General features: G+C 42.6%; 1 protein-coding gene across 5 annotated transcripts in view; it reads left to right on the top strand.

The window, feature by feature from the left end:
* The window catches only part of PRKG1 (protein kinase cGMP-dependent 1), a 1,163,528-nt gene that overhangs the window by 937,403 nt on the left and 205,245 nt on the right, over positions 1–20,880 (top strand). For all 5 annotated transcript variants that reach the window (XM_040454314.1, XM_040454315.1, XM_040454316.1 and 2 more), the window contains 2 exons: positions 6,022–6,099; positions 15,493–15,587. In XM_040454314.1, coding sequence (XP_040310248.1) covers positions 6,022–6,099; positions 15,493–15,587 — 173 coding nt within the window. The remainder of the gene's footprint in view (positions 1–6,021; positions 6,100–15,492; positions 15,588–20,880) is intronic.

Genomic DNA, 20,880 nt, shown 5'->3' with positions numbered 1-20,880 from the left:
GACTCCTGGATTTGGAACACCACTATGCTGTTTGGTGACTCAGTACCTTCCCACTTGCCGGTTGTGGTTGGGTTTTCTGGGGCTTACATCTGGGGAGCTGTGAGCAATCTCTTTGTTTGCCGTTGCAAGGGACTTGGACACATCTGTTCTTTGCAACCTAGAAAACACTGGTTATTGTCCACACCAGATGACCCAGCCACAGGTGGAGGGGGGCAGGTAGAGCTTGATGGCTCGTCCTTCCCTCCCATCTCCACCACAGGTCACATCGGGGCATGGATAGAGAGTCACCTGCACTGAATGCTGCCCTGAATGCCTCTTGGTGATGGTGGGACCTTGGGCCAGTCATTGAAGCCATTTGCTCCAGTTCCCTAATGGAAGCCCTCCTGGGGTTATTGTGAAATTGCCCTGAGATGAGGGCCGCAAGTGTGCGTTACCCTGTATGAGAGATTGAGAGCTGCCTGGGCTGTGTCCTGCACTGTCCCCTCACCTCTCCCTTGGGACCGTAAAGGTGGGGAGGTAGCTGCTGGCAGGATGTCAACTCCAGGACCAGCCAGAGTCAGAGCCGCCAGGAGCAGGGGGGAGCCCAGCGCTGGGATCTGGTCTGGGTTATGCAGGGCTGTGTAACAAACCACTCCAAAGCGTAGCTGTGTAAGTAAGAACCATTTTGTTACGTGGATTAGGTTCCTTGGGTTAGGAATTCAGACACTATCGGGATGGCTTATCTCTGCTCCATGACATGTGGGACTTCAAAGGGGGACAGTCAGGTGCTGAGACTAGACCCAGCTGGGAGTCTCCTACACTCTTGTGTCTCCCTGCAGTGAGGGGACTTGGGGACCAGGTGTGGGTGGCGCTATCACCCAGATCCCCAGCACATCGCCCCAAGGTGTGGCTCTGGCTTCTCATAGCCTGCTGTGGCTTCCAGGATGGAGACCCCTGAGAACCAGGTGGAAGCTTTCTGAGATAACCTTGGAAGTCATGCGGCATGGCTTCCACACAGGCTGGTACAGAAGAGCTGCTAAGGCCACCCGGTTTCAAGGGGAGGGAAGTGAGGCTCCAGCTCTTGATGGGAGAATGGCAAAGGCACCACACAGAGCAACTTGTGGCCTGGAACCTATTCAGTGGCCATCTTGGGGAAATACAACCTGTCCGAGAATTGAAGCATCTCAAGGCTGGGAGATGCCCTGAAGTTCACCCTGAGGCATCCTTGGGCGCTGCCCTCAGTCTCTTCTGCAGTGGCTTGGCCACCACTCACCCCATCTCTGCTGACGTGTGCTCCGTACTTGGTGCCCCTGCCCACTGGGTGGCCCATTCCACCTTGGAGATGCTTAGACCTCTATCCACTTCCTCCTTGTACTGAAGTGCCCACTGAGACCCTTGATCTCTTCCCCTTCATTTTCTCTCTCTCTCTCTCTCTCTCTGTCTTCTCTCTCTCTCTCTCTCTCTCTCTCACACACACACACACACACACACACACACACACTCCAGAAGGTCACCCGGGGAGGCTGCTTCCTTCTGCTTCACCACAGTTCAGAGGGGGTTTGAAGACCACTAGTGTGACTTGAGTCTTTTCTTCTCACAGCCTAGTGTCTCAGCATTACCCGTCCCCCTTCTGCACCCACCCCCGTCTCAGTCCTGGCCTTGCAGCGACTGCTTGGGTTGCTTCATGAAGCAGACACCCTTCGGGCTCCTCTGCAATCCCTCCTTCCCATTTTCCCATGGTTAGGGGTTTGCTTCCACTTGAAGGGTTTTCTTGTCAGCACCATGGGGTGACGTTGAGTCATGAGAACCGTTTAGAAGAATCCCATTCGTCTTGTTGGGAACTCATTTAAGAACAGACATGTGGCTCAAAGGAGACTCAAGGGGACGGTCGCCAGGGTTCTGGCCCTCCATCCCCAAAAGGAGTTGGGGGATGAGAGGCTGCACCTCTTGGCTCTGACCCCGTCCCAGTTCCCGGAGCAGTGGACCCGTGTGGTGGGGGCAAACCAGCAAAAGGGAAAGAGCCCTCGCTGTGTGGGGCACAAAGCATCCTTACCGTGTAAAGCCATTTACTTGATAAGTATTGAGCGGACACCCAGGTGGTCTTCTAGGTGCAAGGGGGAACAGCAGGGAAAACACAAATTCCTTCGTGGAGCTGGCATTCTAGAAGAAAAGGTGGTTCAGAAGAGACTGATATGGTAAACGCGGGGCTGATGCCTTCTGCTTGCCCACAGGCCTACTTTTCACTTTTCCTGGGTCCTTCCGTCTGTCCAGAGGCTGATTTGAATTGGGAGGGCTCCACTGTCTCCTGACTGCCAGCTGACCCCAGCCGACAGGGAGCCCCAGCGGGATACCAAAGGGTGGAGAAGAGAGAGAGCAGTCTCTCTGGGGCTGCCGGTGGATCCTTCTTTATCAGAAGGATTGGTTCCAGCTCTCGGTTTACTTTACCTTCAGCGTGCCTTGATGCCCTCGCTTTTGTCCGTCAGCCCTCTGCTAACCTTCCTTTCCTGAGATAGCTCCTTCTGAGCTATGCGGTGTGGAGGGGCATCTCAGGCAGAGGACAGAGCCTACACAGAGGCGCTGAGATGGGCCCGAGTGTTCAAGGAACAGCAAGAAAAGTGGTGTGAATAGAGCAGGCATAGTGCGAGGGAGGGAGGTGGGTGGTGGGGCCAGCGAAGGAAAGGAGCAGAAGCCGTTAGTACCTTGCAGCTTCTGTGGGGCCCCGTGCACATGGGGGCAGATGGGCTGACTGTGTGTTAACAGCATCGCCTGGCTGCTAGGTAAGAAGGGGGACCAAGGGGTCGGGTAGGAGTGGATATCCCAGTTAGGAGGTGACAGGGCAGGAGAACATGGCGACTGGAAAAGCACACTGAAGAGTCACTGAGTTCTGGGTGTAATCTGAAGGTGGAGACCGTGGGTGTATTAACAGAGTAGTTGTGGGCCTACAAGACGGAAGAGTCAAACGGGACTCCAAGATGATTGGACAAGTACCAGGAAAGGTGCTTGTCATCAACGATGGAGAAAAGTCATGGAGAGGCAGGGCTGGGAGAAGGTCGGGAGCTCTGTCTCATGCATGTGAAGCGTGAGGTCTATGGGAGACTGTGTTTCAGCAGCCCTGATACACCCCATCTCCTAAGGTTCATACCTCTGTGCAGCCCCTCCTCTTGCATCTGGGGCCTGCTTGAACCCTCTGAGTGTAGCACAAGTGATACAGGACCTGTTCCCAGGCTGGGCCTTGGGAAAGCCTGGCACCTTCTGCTTTTGCGCCCTTGGAAGCCAGCCACCATAGAAGAAAGGAACTCTCCCCCAGATCACCATGCTGTGGAGGAGACTAGGCATTCCCCCCAGAGAGGCCTGCGTGGGCCAGGGCAGAAGCTGACAGTCAGAGGCGTGCCCTCAGCTGGTGACCGGCTCCAAATGCTCACCACAAGCGTGAGGCCTTAGACCTTGCAGGGATCCAAGCCGACACTGAGGGAAGCCAAAGAATGATCTGGTTCACACACACTACCAAGAGACATCATAAATTGCCGTTTCAGGTCCAGAAAACCATAAAAGATTTAGCTCACACATTCTCAACCGGGCACAGTTTTGCACACCCCACCACCCCTCCCCCCCACCCAGGGTAATTGGCAATGTCTTGTGACATTGTTGGTTGCCACACGGTTCACTTTCGGGATTTAAAGCAGCTCAGGAATCCAGGGGATAGAGCTGACAGTGACTGCTAGAGACCCAACAGCTGGCCAGGGCAGCTCCCACCCGCAAAGGATTATCTGCGTCAAGATGGCAGTGGTGTTGTCCCTGAGAAAGTCTTACCTTCGCACTTAGATATGTAGGGTAATACAGTATAAGTCACTGTGGCTTTCTGAAAGGAAAGGACAGTCACATGGGGAGGAATGTGCTGTTAAGGAGATAAGTAAAAATGAGCTCAGATGAGCTAAAGTTTCTTCCAGTTTTGGTGCTTTTTATTTGCATTTTTCTACCTTTTCCAAAATAACAGCGTTTCTGCTACCATTACATGGTCTCTTGTAAGCTGCAAATTCTCTTCTTTTCGGAGAGACTTTGTCCTGCTCGACAGCGGTGACTTATCCTCATTCTACTGTTGGGGCTCAAGAACCTTCTCCATGGGGAAGCCTGGGGAAAGTGTGAGGCTGGACAACAGACCGGACCCAAACCCTACCAACATGGAGTATGGCGTTTGCACCCTGGCTTGTTTGGGGGGGTTTCAAGAGGTTTCAGATTAGGAAGCAAGTGAGAAATATGACAAAGAGGAAGATAAATGGAACATAATGTAACATCGCTGTTACTAAGGATAAAAATCTAGGCAATGAAATACACAAAAACATTCAGTTTCTCAGACACACTGGCCACATGTCACTGCTCAGTGGCCGCATGTGGCCAGAGGCTACTGTATTGGACTGTGTGCCTGTAGAATGTTGCACCATAGGATAAACATTCAGTGGATGGTTACTACTCTGAGATTTTTGTCCTACCCCTCTTTGTATCATCAGTGCCTAGAACCGGGCCTGACTCGGAGGCGCTTAGATATGTTGGTGAGATCGAGGCATTTTTTTTCAAAATCTGCATGTCGTAAAGAACTTTTCTTTCCCAAACAACAAGTCGTGACAGTGGAGCATGGGTAGCTTCTTACATGAAGTAAATCAGTTGAAGAATATGCACTCTATAATCCTATTTTTATAATTTGTTACGAGTAAAAAGAAAAAAAAAGGAAAATTAAGTAATACGTTAATTTTCTAGATATATGAAAGAAGTTATGGCTGTTCTCACGGTCAGGTACTAACAAAAGGCGGTTGTAAGAGTGGATGCCTGGGTGGCTCAGTTGGTTAAGTGTCTGACTCTTGGTCTTGGCTCAGGTCAGGATCTCATGGTTTTGTGAGTTCGAGCCCCACCTCTGGCTCCGGGCTGCCAGCACAGAGCCTGCTTGGGATTCTGTCTCTCCCTCTGTCTATGCCCCTCCCCCACTGTGCATTAGCAGTCTCTCTCTCTCTCTCTCAGAATAAATAAATAAACATTAAAAAAAGAGTGAATAGACAGTAGCATTAAGGAACATGATAGTGAAGTACATAAGGACAAATCACAGTCGTTGGCCTGATGGATACCCCATGTAAGCCATGAAATCTGTTTCCTAGGGAGTGCATAAAGTACGTTTTCTTTCCCCAAATATGGCTCCCTTGCTGAGCCGCAGAGAGGAGTGTCGCCAGATGGCACAGTGTCATTTTTCTGTTATAGCTCCTGACCCAGCAATATATTTTTTCCCACCTCGCCTTATAGAAATTACTTTTGTTCATGGCAGGAGTAATCTTCACCCTGGGAACGGACCTAGTGACTGCGTCCAAATCTGAGCTCTGACACACTGAGTGATGACCCTTTTGCAGCCTTACTTTGCTCTTCATTTGCTGGCTGATGAGCTCCCAGATGCTGGACCAGAATTCAGTCCATAAAATGAAGACATTCCGTTTGACAGGGGCCGAATCTAAATGACCGAAGCAAGGGCGTGAAAGCATGAGGCAGTGCCTTCAGACTCACCCTAAGACCATGTAACCCACAGTGAAAATCAATCTGGTTTCCAAATGAAGATCTTTAGATGCCACAGTAATTTCTTCAAAAAAAGCGGGGGCAGGGGAGGGGAGGGTATCATCATAAAAATACTAAAACCCAAACGAGAATGACAAAATAAAAAGACCAGTTTAATTAGCAGCTCTGCTGTTTTTATTTCATGCTCAGTCGATGGGAGAGAGAATATTTTTATCAAACTATTAAAGTGAATGGATTTAAAGATCGGAATATAATCACCCAGAAAGATGGCATTCACGAAACAGTTTTAAACGCAAGCATGGTAAACCTGATTTCTTTGTGATTGTTGTGCTCATTCACTGTTACTCCTAAATCCTGATCGATTCTTGGCTTGGGGAAAATTCCATCAGGGTGAATGCATCCCTGCAGAGCTGACATCTGAAGAGGTTGAGCTGTTTGTGATATTACTCCCTCCTTCATGTTTTTTTTTCTGTTACTGTTTCTGTTTTGCAGACCCACTATGAGAATGGGGAGTATATCATCAGGCAAGGTGCCAGAGGGGACACGTTCTTTATCATCAGCAAAGGCACGGTAAGCCCTCGAGCACCAAAGGGGGCTTCACGGTGGGGCGGGGCCTGGGGAGCATCGATGACCCCTGGAGGAGCATGCGCACGGGGGTGTGAGCTGTTCGAGCTTTTCCATCTTCTGAAACGGATAGAGAAACTTTTGAGAAAGGACCTCCCAAAAATGGTCCTGGAGGAAGAGAAGTAGAACTCTGAAGACCAGAAAATAACCTGTGTTCTAGAATTTAATAACCATGATGCTGGATGCCACTGATATGTCTGCATAAATGGGAAGATTTCCATCATTTAAATTATATAGTTAAGCAAGAGACAGACTAAAGTGACTTTAGAAATTCTCAACAGGAGGGGCGCCTGGGTGGCGCAGTCGGTTAAGCGTCCGACTTCAGCCAGGTCACGATCTCGCAGTCCGTGAGTTCGAGCCCCGCGTCGGGCTCTGGGCTGATGGCTCAGAGCCTGGAGCCTGTTTCCCATTCTGTGTCTCCCTCTTTCTCTGCCTCTCCCCCGTTCATGCTCTGTCTCTCTCTGTCCCAAAAATAAATAAACGTTGAAAAAAAAAAAAAAGAAAAACAAAAACAAAAATGAAAAGTTCAATCTCATCATTAGAAGCAATAACATAGCTATGGTAGAACACCAGGGTTTTAAAATCAGATGGTCCAGGGACTCCTGGCTCAGTCAGCTGAGCATCCAACTCCTGATTTCAGCTCAGGTCATGATCCCCAGGTTAGTGAGATCGAGCCCCGTGTTGGCCTCCATGTTGAGCTTGGACCCTGCTTGTCTCTCTCTCTCTCTCTCTCTCAACCTCTCTCTCTCTCTCTCTCTCTCTCTCTCTCTGCCCCTCTCCCCTGTCCATGTTCTCTCTCTCTGAAAAAATAATAATAAAATGAAATAAAAATAAAATAAATGGCCCAAGTCTGACTCCCCCTATAAAACTTATCAGTCTCAGTATTCTTAGGCAAGTTGCTTGGCACCCAGAACATCAAGGATATAAGTATACTCAGGTTTTATTATGTCTTCATAAAGAAATTTTCAGTGGATACTTCTTAATATCCATTAAAAGTGATGTTATAAGGGAAAGGATAAACCTATTAAACAGGATCTATTAAAAGTGATAAATTATAGGGGAAAGGATAAATATGGGGTAGACAAAGGATATGAATGAAAAATCATAATGTATGCCTTTATATTAACTTTGAAGCATTAGAAATCTACTTCAACTTGTATTTAAAAACTAATCAATTAAGTGAGTTGGAAAGTGGCAACTTATGCAGATGTATGCTCTAACACTCTAAAAATACCTTACATTTCCTTTCATCCGTGAAGTCATAACCTTTTTGCTTCATCGTAAGGGATCCTTAAGAGGAATTTGTACGTACTTAGCGATAGAGAAGGAAATGCCGGTGGAAGGGAATGTATACAGCAGTTCTCCTTTTACTAATTGTTATCTTGAAATGTAAATAAGGTTAGGGGTGCCTGACTGGATTCAGTGAGTAGAGCATGTGACTTGATCTTAGAGTGGTGAGTTCGAGCCTTGTGTGGGGCACAGAGCTTATTTGAAAAGTAGATTAAAATTTTGTGTATTTTAATGTTTTAATGTTTATTCATTTTTGAGAGACAGGGCATGAGTGGGGGAGGGGCAGAGAGAGAGGGAGACACAGAATCGGAAGCAGGCTCCAGGCTCCGAGCCGTCAGCACAGAGTCCCACACGGGGCTCAAATTCATGACGTGAGATCGTGACCTGAGCCGAAGTCGGATGCCCAACTGACGGAGCCGCCCAGGCGCCCCAATGAAACTTTGTAAATGAAGAAGCGATTTCTAAAATGTAAATAAGTTTGTTTCTTCTAATTGAACAAATACGACCGACTCTCGTACTTTATGGCTCATGTGAAAAAAGGAAAGCGAATTACAGACCCCCAGTGAACAGGATATGTGAAAGATTATAAATCTTGCTGGGTCACAGTTTAGATAATCCTCTCTGAAACGATTTTGACTCAAGAACGTGCCCGACTTTACCCCAGTGACATGTCACACTAAAGCGAAGATGGCACCGGCTGTGTTTGTATCATACCTGTTCTGTTGGCTGATCGCAGAAAGCCTGGGACAGACATAGATGTCAGGTGCCAGCATCTTGAGGACATCAAGAAATGACATGTCCGACCGCAGTTAAGTGAAAACTGTGTTCTGAATGGCCCAGTGTTGGAGGCTAAGAAACCTTAACATTTTGTGGTTTATGTATAAATTATTGGAGCTTTACCATTTACTGTTTTATTTCTTAACATTTACCAAAGAATCAGGAGAAATTGCAAATCCTCATGGATATAAATGATTCAGTAGGCCACAGGGGGACTTTTTTGTCCCGACAGTCTGGATTTATTTTTTTTTTTCTTTACCATTTTGCTAATCCTTTGCTCTCATGGGATGATACATTTATCCATTTATGATGAATTTCTGACAGACTTTTGTGATTACCCCATTACTGTGAATACCTAGCACTACCTAAAGGAACCTGTGGTTTGTAACCAGTTTGAGTTTAAAACAGGTGCATTAGTGGTGCTACTTTATGAGTGTTGTATTATGCATAAACAGAAATAACAAGGAAATGACACCGCAGGAGCCCATTCCCTTGACAATATTTCAGAGCACCATGGGGATCCTGGGAGAGAAGTAGAAAGAATATGTTAGACTCTTTTGACACATTCAAGATGTTTTCTAAACCAGCCATAGATTTTTCCATAACTAGTTTTTCATGTCCTGCAACTTAGCTGCTATGATTTTTAATCACATGAATTATATGATTCTTGAGATATGATATTAGTGTATTAATTATACTAATTCTCGTATGCATGTATTGGAATCAGTATATAAAATCCTGAGGGGCAGGAGTTGAACCCGCTTACGTCCCAGTGGGATGGAACAGGAGAGAAAAGTAACAAGAGCCTTCAAGTAAGCAGGCCGATAGGTTGCAGAATTGAAATTTTCTGAATCTCTATGCTTTGCTTTAGGTATACAGATGTAAACTTGTTTTCTCATGTGTTTAAAAAATTACAAAGGGTAGCCCTTGCAAAGATCGTTTCCCTGTTACCTCTGAACTGGCTTTTCCTTAGAGCATGTCATAAGACACCCACAGGCAGCTAGAGTTACAAGTGGATTCCCCCCACTCAAGACATTCATTTAAGTGTAAGGCTTTTTATTTTCCCATGAAGCACTTGCACACAAAGGGAGAAACTCTGAAATACGTGTTTTTCCCCCGTTAAACCTCCATAAACTGATTGTTCTACACCTTGAGCAAAATGCTTATAGTGATGTCTACAGTACTTGTTGCTGCCTCTTCTAGAAGCTGAGTTAGTTCTCTGTATATTCCAGTTGCCTGGAAACATGACGTTCCTTTCCACCCAAACTTGAACTATAAAATATCAAAGAATTCACAAAGGAGCAGTGAAAACTATCTTTGCCCAAATTTTGTGCATATGGCCCTGTAGCTGTGTTACATCAAAAATTGAACTCTCTCCAGAAGGAAGTTGAGCCAAGATTGAACAGGATTGTTAGGCAAAACTTCAGAGTTGCAGTAATGATTCAAATACATTTTGATTTTCTGATTCTGTTCAACATATCTAATATGCTACTGTTAGGAAAAAAATGTGATTCAAAAACTCTTGTCCATTAAATGCCATTTAAAACCAGATGGCTTTGCTTAGAATTAATTGTTTGAGCGTGTTGCGTAAACAAATTGGTTTATCATGATGTTTGATGTTGTTGAATATGGAAATTATGGAAATTTTATTTGTATATGGGTACGTAAGAGTGAAGCATGAGAAGCTCTTCCTTGTAGATCAAGGACAAGATAAAATGAGCATTATCAGCACTTTTGTTCAACGTGCAACTGAACGCCACAATCATTACAGTAAGGCAAGAGAACTATCTGGGAGTCATGAGATAGACCAGTGATTATATAGGTAAATCTGGAAGAAACACATTTATATCTCTAGAAGAATTAATGAAATGTGTATGTGTGTATGTATGTATATGATGGGACATATATAATGGGATATATATATTCATATAATGGGATAATATGTAAAGTGAGGAAATGAACTTCAGCATTGTGTATTAACATGGGAGAATTGGAGAAATCTCAAATACAATACCCCTCAAAAGAAGCAAGTCGCCGAAGAATACATGTGGTATGCTCGCATTTTTATGAGGCTCAACAACAGGAAAATATCTGGTATTTATGCCTGGAATGAGTTGTGAGGGCACGCAGGCACACACATTATATTATAGACATTAGAAAGGGGATCATGACCATGAGATGCACGGCAGACATTTTGGGAGAGTGGGTTAGGACACGCGGTGGAGAGAGACTCTAGTTTACTCCCATGTTACACAGAAGGTTCAGTGATCAGATCCTACTCCTAGAAATCCTACATCTTGACCACACTGAATTTAATTCATGGCTCAAAGAGTGCAGGCAAACTTCAAGCTCAGAAAAAACGTGCCTACCCTGTACGTGTCCCAAGCTAGCAGATACGTTGCCTAAAGTGCCCTCATTCTTCAGGAGGCATTTTGGTTTGGGAATAACAGGACCAAGTTTTGAGTGCTATGTGAGGAACACTGTTAGAAAGGAGAAATGCTTTGGTTTGGGGACTTCTCGGTTTCTATGGTCTGTTAGTCACACACGTAGGAGAGTGATGACCTAACCCTTATTCTCCAGCTGGGTCTTTCCCATAAATCTGTAAATTCTAAGCTTTTTGGGGTTTTTTTACAGTAAACGTTGCTTTGTTTATATAACCTGAATCTGTACTAAAACGTTTCATGTTTTAAAATTATTTTTGATTAAACATGTTGGTTGAGTACACTGATACTGTTTATTGAAGTCTTCAGTATCAAAGATCAATTTTAGATGTCCCCCTAAAAATATCTCATTTTTATTTTGATTCTTAATTTTGATTCTTAATTTTTAAAATATGCATATGGTTTTAAAATAGAGTTTAAGGGCGCTTGGGTGGCCTAGTCGGTTAAGCGTCTGACTCTTGGTTTCGGCTCAGGTCATGATCTCAAGGTTCATGAGTTGGAGCCCCACGTCGGTCTCTGTGCTGACAGTGCGGAGCCTGGTTGGGATTTTCTCTCTCACTCTTTCTCCACCTCTCCTCCACTCACATTCATTCATTCATTCATTCATTCATTCTCTCTCTCTCTCTCTCTCAAATAAATAAACTTAACTAGTTTAAAAAACTCAAATCACTAGACCCCACATATGTCTTTCAGAAAACAAGTTAATACATAGGTAAGTGAAAACATTAGAACACACACTGTTATTTCTCTAGAAGGAAAAGAAGTTTCTGCTCTAAATAGCGTTTCATAGCAACAATGAAAGAGCGATAGTAGTGATAAGGGGATATTTATTTTACAACTAAATGCATGAATTTCTGAAACATGAGTAGTAGAAGAAAGGGAGAAAATATGAGGAAAGTCACCAACCTTTTTGAGCATTTACTATTAAGAGGATGCTTTTCACATGAGATTTCCTTATTTAATTCATACACGCACACACCCTCTTTTGAGATAACTCTCCCATTTTTTAGTTGAGGTGATGAGGTAACACGGGTCAGACAGACCAAGTATTACTGTCTTTAAAACTCCATAAGTTGGGGTGCCCGGGTGGCTCAGTCGGTTAAGCATCCGACTTCGGCTCAGGTCACGATCTCACGGTCCGTGAGTTCAAGCCCCGCGTCAGGCTCTGTGCTGACAGCTAAGAGCCTGGAGCCTGTTTCAGATTCTGTGTCTCCCTCTCTCTCTGCCCCTCCCCTGTTCATGCTCTGTCTCTCTGTCTCAAAAATAAATAAACGTTAAAAAAAAAAATTTTTTTTAAAGGCTCCATAGGTACTCCTTTCCCCTAGCATTGTGGGTCATAAAGTACTTTGTGGTTTAAGGAAAAATAGTAAGTAATATAGGCCAAGGTTAGAGAGGTTATCTCTGCATATTTAACTTTCTCTATCCTAACTTATTTTTTTTAGAATTAAAGATGCAAATGTCCATGCCTGATGTCTGCATATTTAGAATGATTCATTATATGTAAAAAGAAAAAGTGTAGAAATTGCAACTTTAAAGGAAAGCTTTCTTCTTGTTCTTTGACCTGCTTATCTTTTCACATATATGGATTATGCAGATAGGGTTTTCTTCACACTTATCATATAAGCAGAAAGTGGTCTATTCAATAGGTGGCCCACTTTTTATGCCTCTGTTCCTGCATTTCAGTAACATTTCTGTAAAGATATTTCAAAATCCACTGAAATCTTTCCATGCCTTGCATAAACCTGGCATTTCAAATTTTTAATCTTTTTGTTGTTGTTGTTAACCACAAGACAAATGTACAATTATATAATGTATCTTTATATCTAACTTTGAACTAATGATCTTTTAGTATATTACACCTTAGTTCATGCCTTGTTTTTTAATAGTCAGGACTGAAAGATAGTTTTGTTGCGTTGCCTATTTATTGTACAGTTGCGAAAACTGAGGTTCAGAAATAAAACAATGGATCCATGTCTGTCAAAGTTTGATCTATGGAACATTTGCATCTAAGACACCTATACTAATCTTTTGAAATGCAGATTTCCAAGTCCCAATAGATTAGAACCTCAAGAATGACAGTCAAGTAGGCCTTATTTTATTTTTCTCTTCCAAGCTTTTACTCAGATTCCAGTTAGTTAACATACAGTGTGATGTTAGTTTTGCATGGTTCCCCCTTTCTCCACATCCTTGCCAACACCTGTTGTTTCTTGTGTTGTTGACTTTAGCCATTCTGACAGGTGTGAGGTGGTAACTCATTGGAGTTTTGATTTCTATTTCCCTGATGATCAGTGATGTTGAACATCTTTTCATGTGTTTGTTGGCCATCCGGATGTCGTCTTTGAAAAAACATCTATTAGTGTCTTCTGCCCATTTTTTAACTGGATTATTTGGTTTTTGGATGTTGAGTTTGATAAGTTCTTTATAGATTTTGGATACTAACCCTTTATCGGGTCGTTTGCAAAAATTGTCTCCCATTCCATAGGCTGCCTTTTCGTTTTGTTGATTATTTCCTCCACCGTGAAGAAGGTTTTTATCTCGATGTAGTACCAATAGTTCATTTTTGCTTTTGTTTCCTTTGTCTTAGGAGACATATCTAATAAGTTCAGTAGCCTTTATTTTAAGTAAAGCCCCCTACCACAAAGTTTGAGAATCAATGCGGTAGTGTATTTCTATTCACATCTGTAAAAGCTTTATCAGCATGCAAATGAGCATCTGTGTGATATAGCTTGGTTTAAGAGGGTTAAAGACTACATCCCCATGGTTTTGATACAGTGTGGAAAAGTAATCAAATGCATCAGTGGAGAATAATAATTGAATTCCCTCCACCTTGCACATACATTCTTACTTACAAAAGTCCTGTTCTTTGTCATCTAATGTCTAAACTCAGAAACCCAAAGCATAGTATTTTTAAATGTGCTTAAGTGTCTAGCATTTTTTTAAGAAATTAATTTTTTCTGGGGCATCTGGGTGGCTCACTTGCTTAAATGTCCAACTGTTGAATTTGGCTCAGGTCATGATCTCCAGGTGCATGTGTTTAAGCCCCGTGTTGAGCTCTGCACTGACAGCCTGGAACCTCCTTGGGATCCTCTGTCTTCCTTTTTCCCTGCTCCTCCCCCACTTGCTCTCTTTCTCAAAAATAAATAAACTTGGGGCGCCTGGGTGGCGCAGTCGGTTAAGCGTCCGACTTCAGCCAGGTCACGATCTCGCGGTCCGTGAGTTCGAGCCCCGCATCAGGCTCTGGGCTGATGGCTCGGAGCCTGGAGCCTGTTTCCGATTCTGTGTCTCCCTCTCTCTCTGCCCCTCCCCCATTCATGCTCTGTCTCTCTCTGTCCCAAAAATAAATAAAAAACGTTGAAAAAAAAATTTAAAAAAATAAATAAATAAATACACTTAAAACCCTACTGATTAAAAAAAATGAATTTTTTCTACCACCATACATTTTCCAGGTAGGTGAGTTTTAACTATTTAACCATTCTAGGTGAAACATAGCCAGTATTGTGAATATTAGTAGAACCTGAGGGGGAAGTGAATTAAGTTACAGCTTCCTACATTTAGGTCTTCATTCATACAACAAACTCATTATTATTTTCCTTCTGTGGACACAAGTCCTTAGGGGCCAAGATATCTTGTTTGGGCAGTAAAGTTTTTCCGTTCAAACAACTTACAGCTCTTGGGCACCTGGATAGCTCAGTTGGTTGAGTGTCTGACTCTATTTCAGCTCAGGTCATGATCCCAGGGTTGTGGGATTGAGCCTTGGGTAGTGGTCCACACTGAGCATGGAGTCTGCTTAAGGCGCTCTCTTGTGGGTCACCTGGTTGGCTCAGTAGGTTAAGCGATGGACTCTTGGTTTTGACTCCGGCTATGATCTCATGGTTTGTGAGACTGAGCCCCGTGTTGGACTCTGTGCTGTCAGTGCAGAGCCTCCTTGGGATTTTCCCTCTCTCTGTGCTCCTCCCCTGCTCTCTCACTCTCTCTCAAATAAACATTTAAAAAAAATCTGCTCCTCTTCCCTACTCATCAGCACTTTCTCTCTAAAATAAAAATCAAAAAAATAGAAAAAAAACTTACAGCTCTTTATTAGGTGAAAACTGAATTTTATTAGTTTTAAAAACTGAAATGCTACTGAACAAAGCATGTGGACCTTAAGGACTGTCTTGGGTTAGGGACCTCTAAAAAGGCTTCATTAACCTGTGAGTGGAAGAGACAAGCGTGTCTTTGTGGAATGGGGACGTGCATGAGAGGTGTGTAGAAAGACGTTTACTGCAGCAAAAACAATATAAACGTCCACCTGTAAGGAAATGGATGAGTAAACAGAGAATGGAAAAAGGCCCTGGAACATGAAAATGAATGGACTAGATTCATATCTAAGAGCATGGAACAAGTAATAAAACAATGTTAAGGGGAAAAAAAATGTAAGTTGCATACTTACATTTATCTTACAGTAAGATACATACTGTATTATGCTATGCATGTTTTTTAAAAACCCAAACACATAAACACATTACAAAAGGTTGGAGGAAGGCTCACTTAATTTTTCATAGTGCTTGCCTCACAGGAGGTAGGAAACAAGAACAAGAATGAGAAGTAAGTGAAATTCAGATTTCTGGATAATTTATTACTTCTTGAAAACAGCTCGAAACAGCCTAACAGTATTTGATGGGCATTTCTTGTGATGTGCATGGACATGTGTGATATTGTGTTGGTCCTTTTCGTGGTAATGTATGCGTTTTCTTTAAAAGTGGAAACAAGTGGAATTAACATCATCGGTTAGTGTTCATTTGATCAATCCGTGTGTGCAGTGGATAGAGACTTTTATTGTTTCCCTTGGCAGGTAAATGTCACTCGGGAAGACTCACCAAGTGAAGACCCGGTCTTCCTTAGAACTTTAGGGAAAGGAGACTGGTTTGGAGAGAAGGCCTTGCAAGGGTGAGTAGATCACATCGGACACGGTTTTGGTTTGCGCATGACATAAATTCCCGTCTTAAATATTGAGCTTCTAGCAAAAGAGGCCCTTTAATTAGTGTTTATCCTAATACCAGACACAGAGGCTTAATAATCGTTTTTATTTATTTCCATGTGGACTTGTAATGCATTTACATAGGCTTTAAGATAAATGGATTAGCTTCTGTAGTATAACGTTTTTACAGTAATGGAAAAATTTCCTAGCTTTGTGCTCAGTAACCACAATCTCTATAAAGACTCTAAAAGGGAGGGGAAAGTCTCTGCTAAGCTTACTTTGTGCGGTAGTTTTGCTCGGAATCCTAGGAAGGTGATTGGTTGAGAATTTGGAAATCCCTGAACCGACTGTACAAACCAAGGATCAGAAGGCAGTGGAGACTGGCTGGGATTCACGTCTGGGTAGTGGTTGTCCTCCCGGTGGTGGAGATAATGCACATGAACATTAACCATGGATGGACCCAGAGACGTATATTGCAAGGTCCCGGAAATTCTACTTGTAAAGCCTCGAGAAGCAAGCACTTGGGATTTCTTCCCACCTACTATGGAAGAAAAACCCAGTTGATTTTGGGCTACACATTTTACAGAATGCATGACAAATTTGGCAGATATATTTGGGTATTCTCTTCTTGTTTTCCAATAAACAACACATCTGAATTATCAGTATATATAGATGAGACTTTTCAAAACTCAGTGCAGGGTATGTGTGTGTGTACACACACATACATACTTGAATCAGAAATAACCAATAAACTTTTATTTTGGTATCAAATTCCAGGTGCAGGAGCGTCTGCTAGAGAGGAACCGCAATAGGCTGTAATTCGTTCCCAAAATATTTGGAACACTGAGTTTTGCTTCCATTTCAAATTATGCCTTCTTTTAAAAATTACATTAGAAGCATTTTGTTTAAGATTGCTATGAAGAAATAACTCAGGGAGTTTTAATTTTTAAGCCACAATCACAGAGCAACTTTTCTTTTTCTGTTCCCACCCTTACACAGCTATAGACATGAAACGGATCTGATAAGTCCTCCTAAGTACACCACATTAGCTAATGAAGATTCAGAACCAAATAGAACTAAATGCATTTGACTTTCTTTTTTTCTTTTCTTGTATGCGGTTCATTTGATCCTTATCTGATGAGCATGTACTTTCCGTTCGCTTTTTTCCAACAGCAAAGTCGGAAGAAATACCATATTCACTATACACGCACAAAAGAATGCGATAGGCACTAGCTTTTCAGTATAACGGGCAGAGACAGCATTGGTGCTTGAATGTTTCTTTCCCTTGATTATCTGTAGAGGATGCTAGAGAATAATGCCACCTGATTCCTTTGGTCCAAGATTAAATGCCTGTGTGAAAAACGTCATTTCCAAAAGAGTCAAAGAAACAGAAACATTTTCAATCGTCTCTGATTGAGATCACAAGTGGAACACCAGACAATAAAACATAACTGGAAATTGACAGATTTCCTCTTGTTAGCTTATTGCCACTGAATTTTGGTGCCAATTAAAGAAAGCTTCGGTGGTGGTAACCCCTTCCTAGAATGTGTCTTAAGAAGTGACCCTGAAAAAAAAAAAAAGAAGTGACCCTGAAGATACAGTTGATGGAAAAGTTACCAAATTTTCTCTGAGGTCAACATTTAATGGTATTCCGTCTAGACTGAATTCATTCTAGCATATGGCTATTCTCGTGAACTTTTTGGTGCCAAATTCTCTTTTGTCCGTATTCAGTCCTCCGTACACTGTCTCCTCACCCCCGCTGTCGCCCTACACCCCCTCTCTCCCCCAGCAGTTTCTTTCTTTCTTGTGCCCTTTGCTCTTACTTTCTCGCTACTCAGCCCGACTTTCTCAGCCTCCTCTAAGTGCCCTCTTACATGTCACCAGGGGTTTGCTACTTGCATCAGAGTATGCTCTTTCTTTTCTGTCTGGTCTTTTCTGTCGCTTCTCAGCCATAGTTTTACTCTGCAGACCACCCCTTCCTTTTTCAAACCTTCCTTTGGACCCTTGTCACTGTTAGCACTTCTTAGAATTTCTCATGTGATTTCCATTCATCAATGTTTTGTTCTCACATCTCTTTATTACATACATCTTATGGCTGCGTGTTGCCTTGATGAGAAGAAGTCCATATACTTACATTCTGATTTGGGCTCAGTATCTGGTACTTTTCAGATACTCAACATGCATTTACTGAATGAATGAATGAATGAATGAATGAACGAACCAACAAACAAATGAGTCTCTCTCTAATGATGCCTAATCAGGTAATCGCTTCTTGGGATGGGTCACTTTCTCTGCTTGGATCTGTTTGGCAATGGGGAAAGGGTTATGAACTCACTTGTCTACAAGGGTTGCAGGCTGGTAATGTAAATGAGTAAAGTGAGGTGGGTAAGTAGAAGCCCTTACGTCAAGAGTACAGCAATTACTGAACACTAGCTCATTGCTACAGTTTTTTAAGCAGAAAAAAACTTAGGTTTTGGGAAAACAAATATGAAATGTGATTTTGTAACTTGATTAAAAAAAAAAAAAGCTCTGCAAGCAAAAAACAAAGCAAAACAACAACAACAACAAAACACTTCTGCAAACGATTTGACCTGTGAGCTGCCATTTTGTGATTTCTATCTATCTAAATTCAGTAAAGGAAGCCTATTAGGTTAACCCGTCTTATTTCCTTATTTTTTTTTTAATGTTTTGATGTCCCATAGGTGTAACCTGTTTTTCACCCTGAGTATCTACGTTCCTTTTTGATCTTTTCTTTGAGTTTCATTGTTGCACACAAGAAACTCTAACCGTTCACAAATCAGATTGATTTGTTTTACTTGTTTCCCTCTAAAAACTGTAAAGTTTTATGTTACTTTGAGATAGAAAATCTTCTGGGTACTATGTATCCTTTTGAGTAATAGCTATGCTTCTTGGCAAATCATATCATTTTTATATTTGGAAGAAAGATTACATAGTCAGCGATCTCTGTGTGTCCATAACAGCTTTTCAGATCCTTGTTTTCACTCATGTAAAATTTATACATACTGGGAATTGTTGCTTTATTTTTTCAAGGATGTCCAGCAGACCATTAAAATACTGGTAATTTTGACATGAATTTTTGACCATTATTTTTAAATTTTAGCGTGCCTAATATGAGTACTGGGTAAGCCCATGGTAGATAATTGAATGACAAAGCTGCGATGTGACCTTGGCCCCCTGACTCCAGAACTTGGCTTTTGAGTTCTGCCTCTGGAAGTAACAAGCTCCATTTCCTTGTTCTCTGGAGACAGTCGAGTCATAGATAATGATACAATCTATATCATCAACGTCCATTAACCCCATTAACCAATAGCATCTCATTACCAGAAGTATTGAAGTCATGGATTGCTTTCACTTTTGTTGGTTGACATGAAGCAAATTATTCTGTATTCTTTGGCTCACTCACTGTTTTTTTTTTTTTTTTTTTTTTTGGCCATGATAATAGTTTTTCCACACCAGAGAGAGGGCAAAATGTTGTACTCTTGACAGAAGTGCTCTTTCCTTATGTACACGAAAACTACACTTGTGTTTAAGTTAAGTTACTGCAGGTGTAGTCCAGTAACTCATGAGTCAGTCCATCCCACTCTGACTCACTGTGGCTTCAAGCTCTACACCTGACTCGAAACCACGCAGAATCCACACAGGCATCAGATGGTGTCATATTCTAAGCCACACCCACACTTTGCATCAGAGGTAATAGGAAAAAAATCTAAGACTCAGTGGAACCTGACAGATGGGGCTGAGCTCCCCTTGCCCCTTGCCCCCTGCCCCCTGACATTTGAGTCTTCAGCGTGGCATGTGGGTAAGAGTTCAAGCTCAGAAATCAGTCGACATGGGTTAGGGTCCACTTGTCACTGACAGATCATGAGACCCTCAGAGGTTCTCCTGTAATCAGAAATGGAGGTGGTGATTCTACCTGACTCTTTTTTTGGTCGTTGAGAGGAATAATCAAGGGGATTGTTATAAAGCATTTGAACGAGTGCCTAGAATTTAAATTACGCTCAAAGAAAGTTAGCTGCTGTCATCAGTGCTGCCACCATCTTGTTTCCACTGTCATTAGCAATAGCCTCAGCGCGGTGATCCCTGTCCCCGTTGTCATTCCAAGAAGGCTCTGTTACTTCTTGGCCAGAGTTTAGAATGCTTGGTATAATTGGCATAGCATTACATGTGGGGTCAACCACTCACCGATTATATAACTCTGAGCAAGCCAGCTAACCTCTCTGGGTCTCTGGTTCTGAATTTGTAAACTGAGACCATTGAACTAGATGATCTCTAGCTTTCCTTAGGTCACAGCCTCCGCTTCCCTTGGGATTTTTGCCTCTTTACAGCTGGAACAGACCACTGGATGCCAAATGCAGCCCTGTGCCACCCTGTTAAACGGTGGCATTTAATAACAGGCCACTGCCAGAGGGCCCTTCCCTCCAGGAACCCTCCTAGCTATTTCCAGTCTTCTGAACACCATTGCCACGTGCTAGGTCTGTCCTTGTTGATGGAAAAAAGAAGCAGCCATTTCTGTATTTCCCCAGATTCTTCCCTCAAGGACCATGATCTTGGGAAGGTGAATTAACATTTCGGAACCTGTTTTCCCCCCTCTCTCTTTTGTTAATTAATAAAATGATAGCCCATCGAAGGATAGAATACTGGATAGTGCACTTCAATACTTTGCCATATTTGAATCTGATAAATTATTCATGTGTTTATTTGGAAATAAAACATGATAGATACAATTCAAGGCTCTTTGGTATCCTTGTCATTCTTTCCCTCCCACCATCATCTCTTGAGGTTGGCCGTGTACACCCTCACTGCTTATGTGTCTATAATTTATTATATATATTTTATTCATACAAGTACGTAAGCGTATCTTATTTGTCTTAAATTTTTACACATCTGAAATCTCTCTTTGATTTTGCATCAATATGTCATTTTTCTTTCTTTTCCTTCTGTCATGCGAATTGCATTTCTGCCATCCCTTATTTAGAATTTTTCCCTTTTTCTATTTTAATGATTAACTTTAGATTTGTAATAGGTATGGCTAGTATGTAATGTTCACCATTGCTCTGTCCTTCTCTTGAATGATACAAGGATTCTCCTGTGTTCAAACCACTCATACCATTTTCTCTCTAGTTTTCTAGGCTATGACTCCACCTGGTTGGTAAATCCTTAGGTATTAGTCATTATTGTGACTAATTAGTCATTATTATGACTAATTAGTCATTATTATACCAGCGCATTCCTTTTGGGTTT

Source organism: Herpailurus yagouaroundi, unplaced genomic scaffold (genome assembly GCF_014898765.1).
Source record: "Herpailurus yagouaroundi ecotype Mexico unplaced genomic scaffold, PumYag 211, whole genome shotgun sequence".
Lineage (NCBI taxonomy): Eukaryota > Metazoa > Chordata > Mammalia > Carnivora > Felidae > Herpailurus > Herpailurus yagouaroundi.
This window is presented reverse-complemented; position numbering and strand designations above follow the sequence as displayed.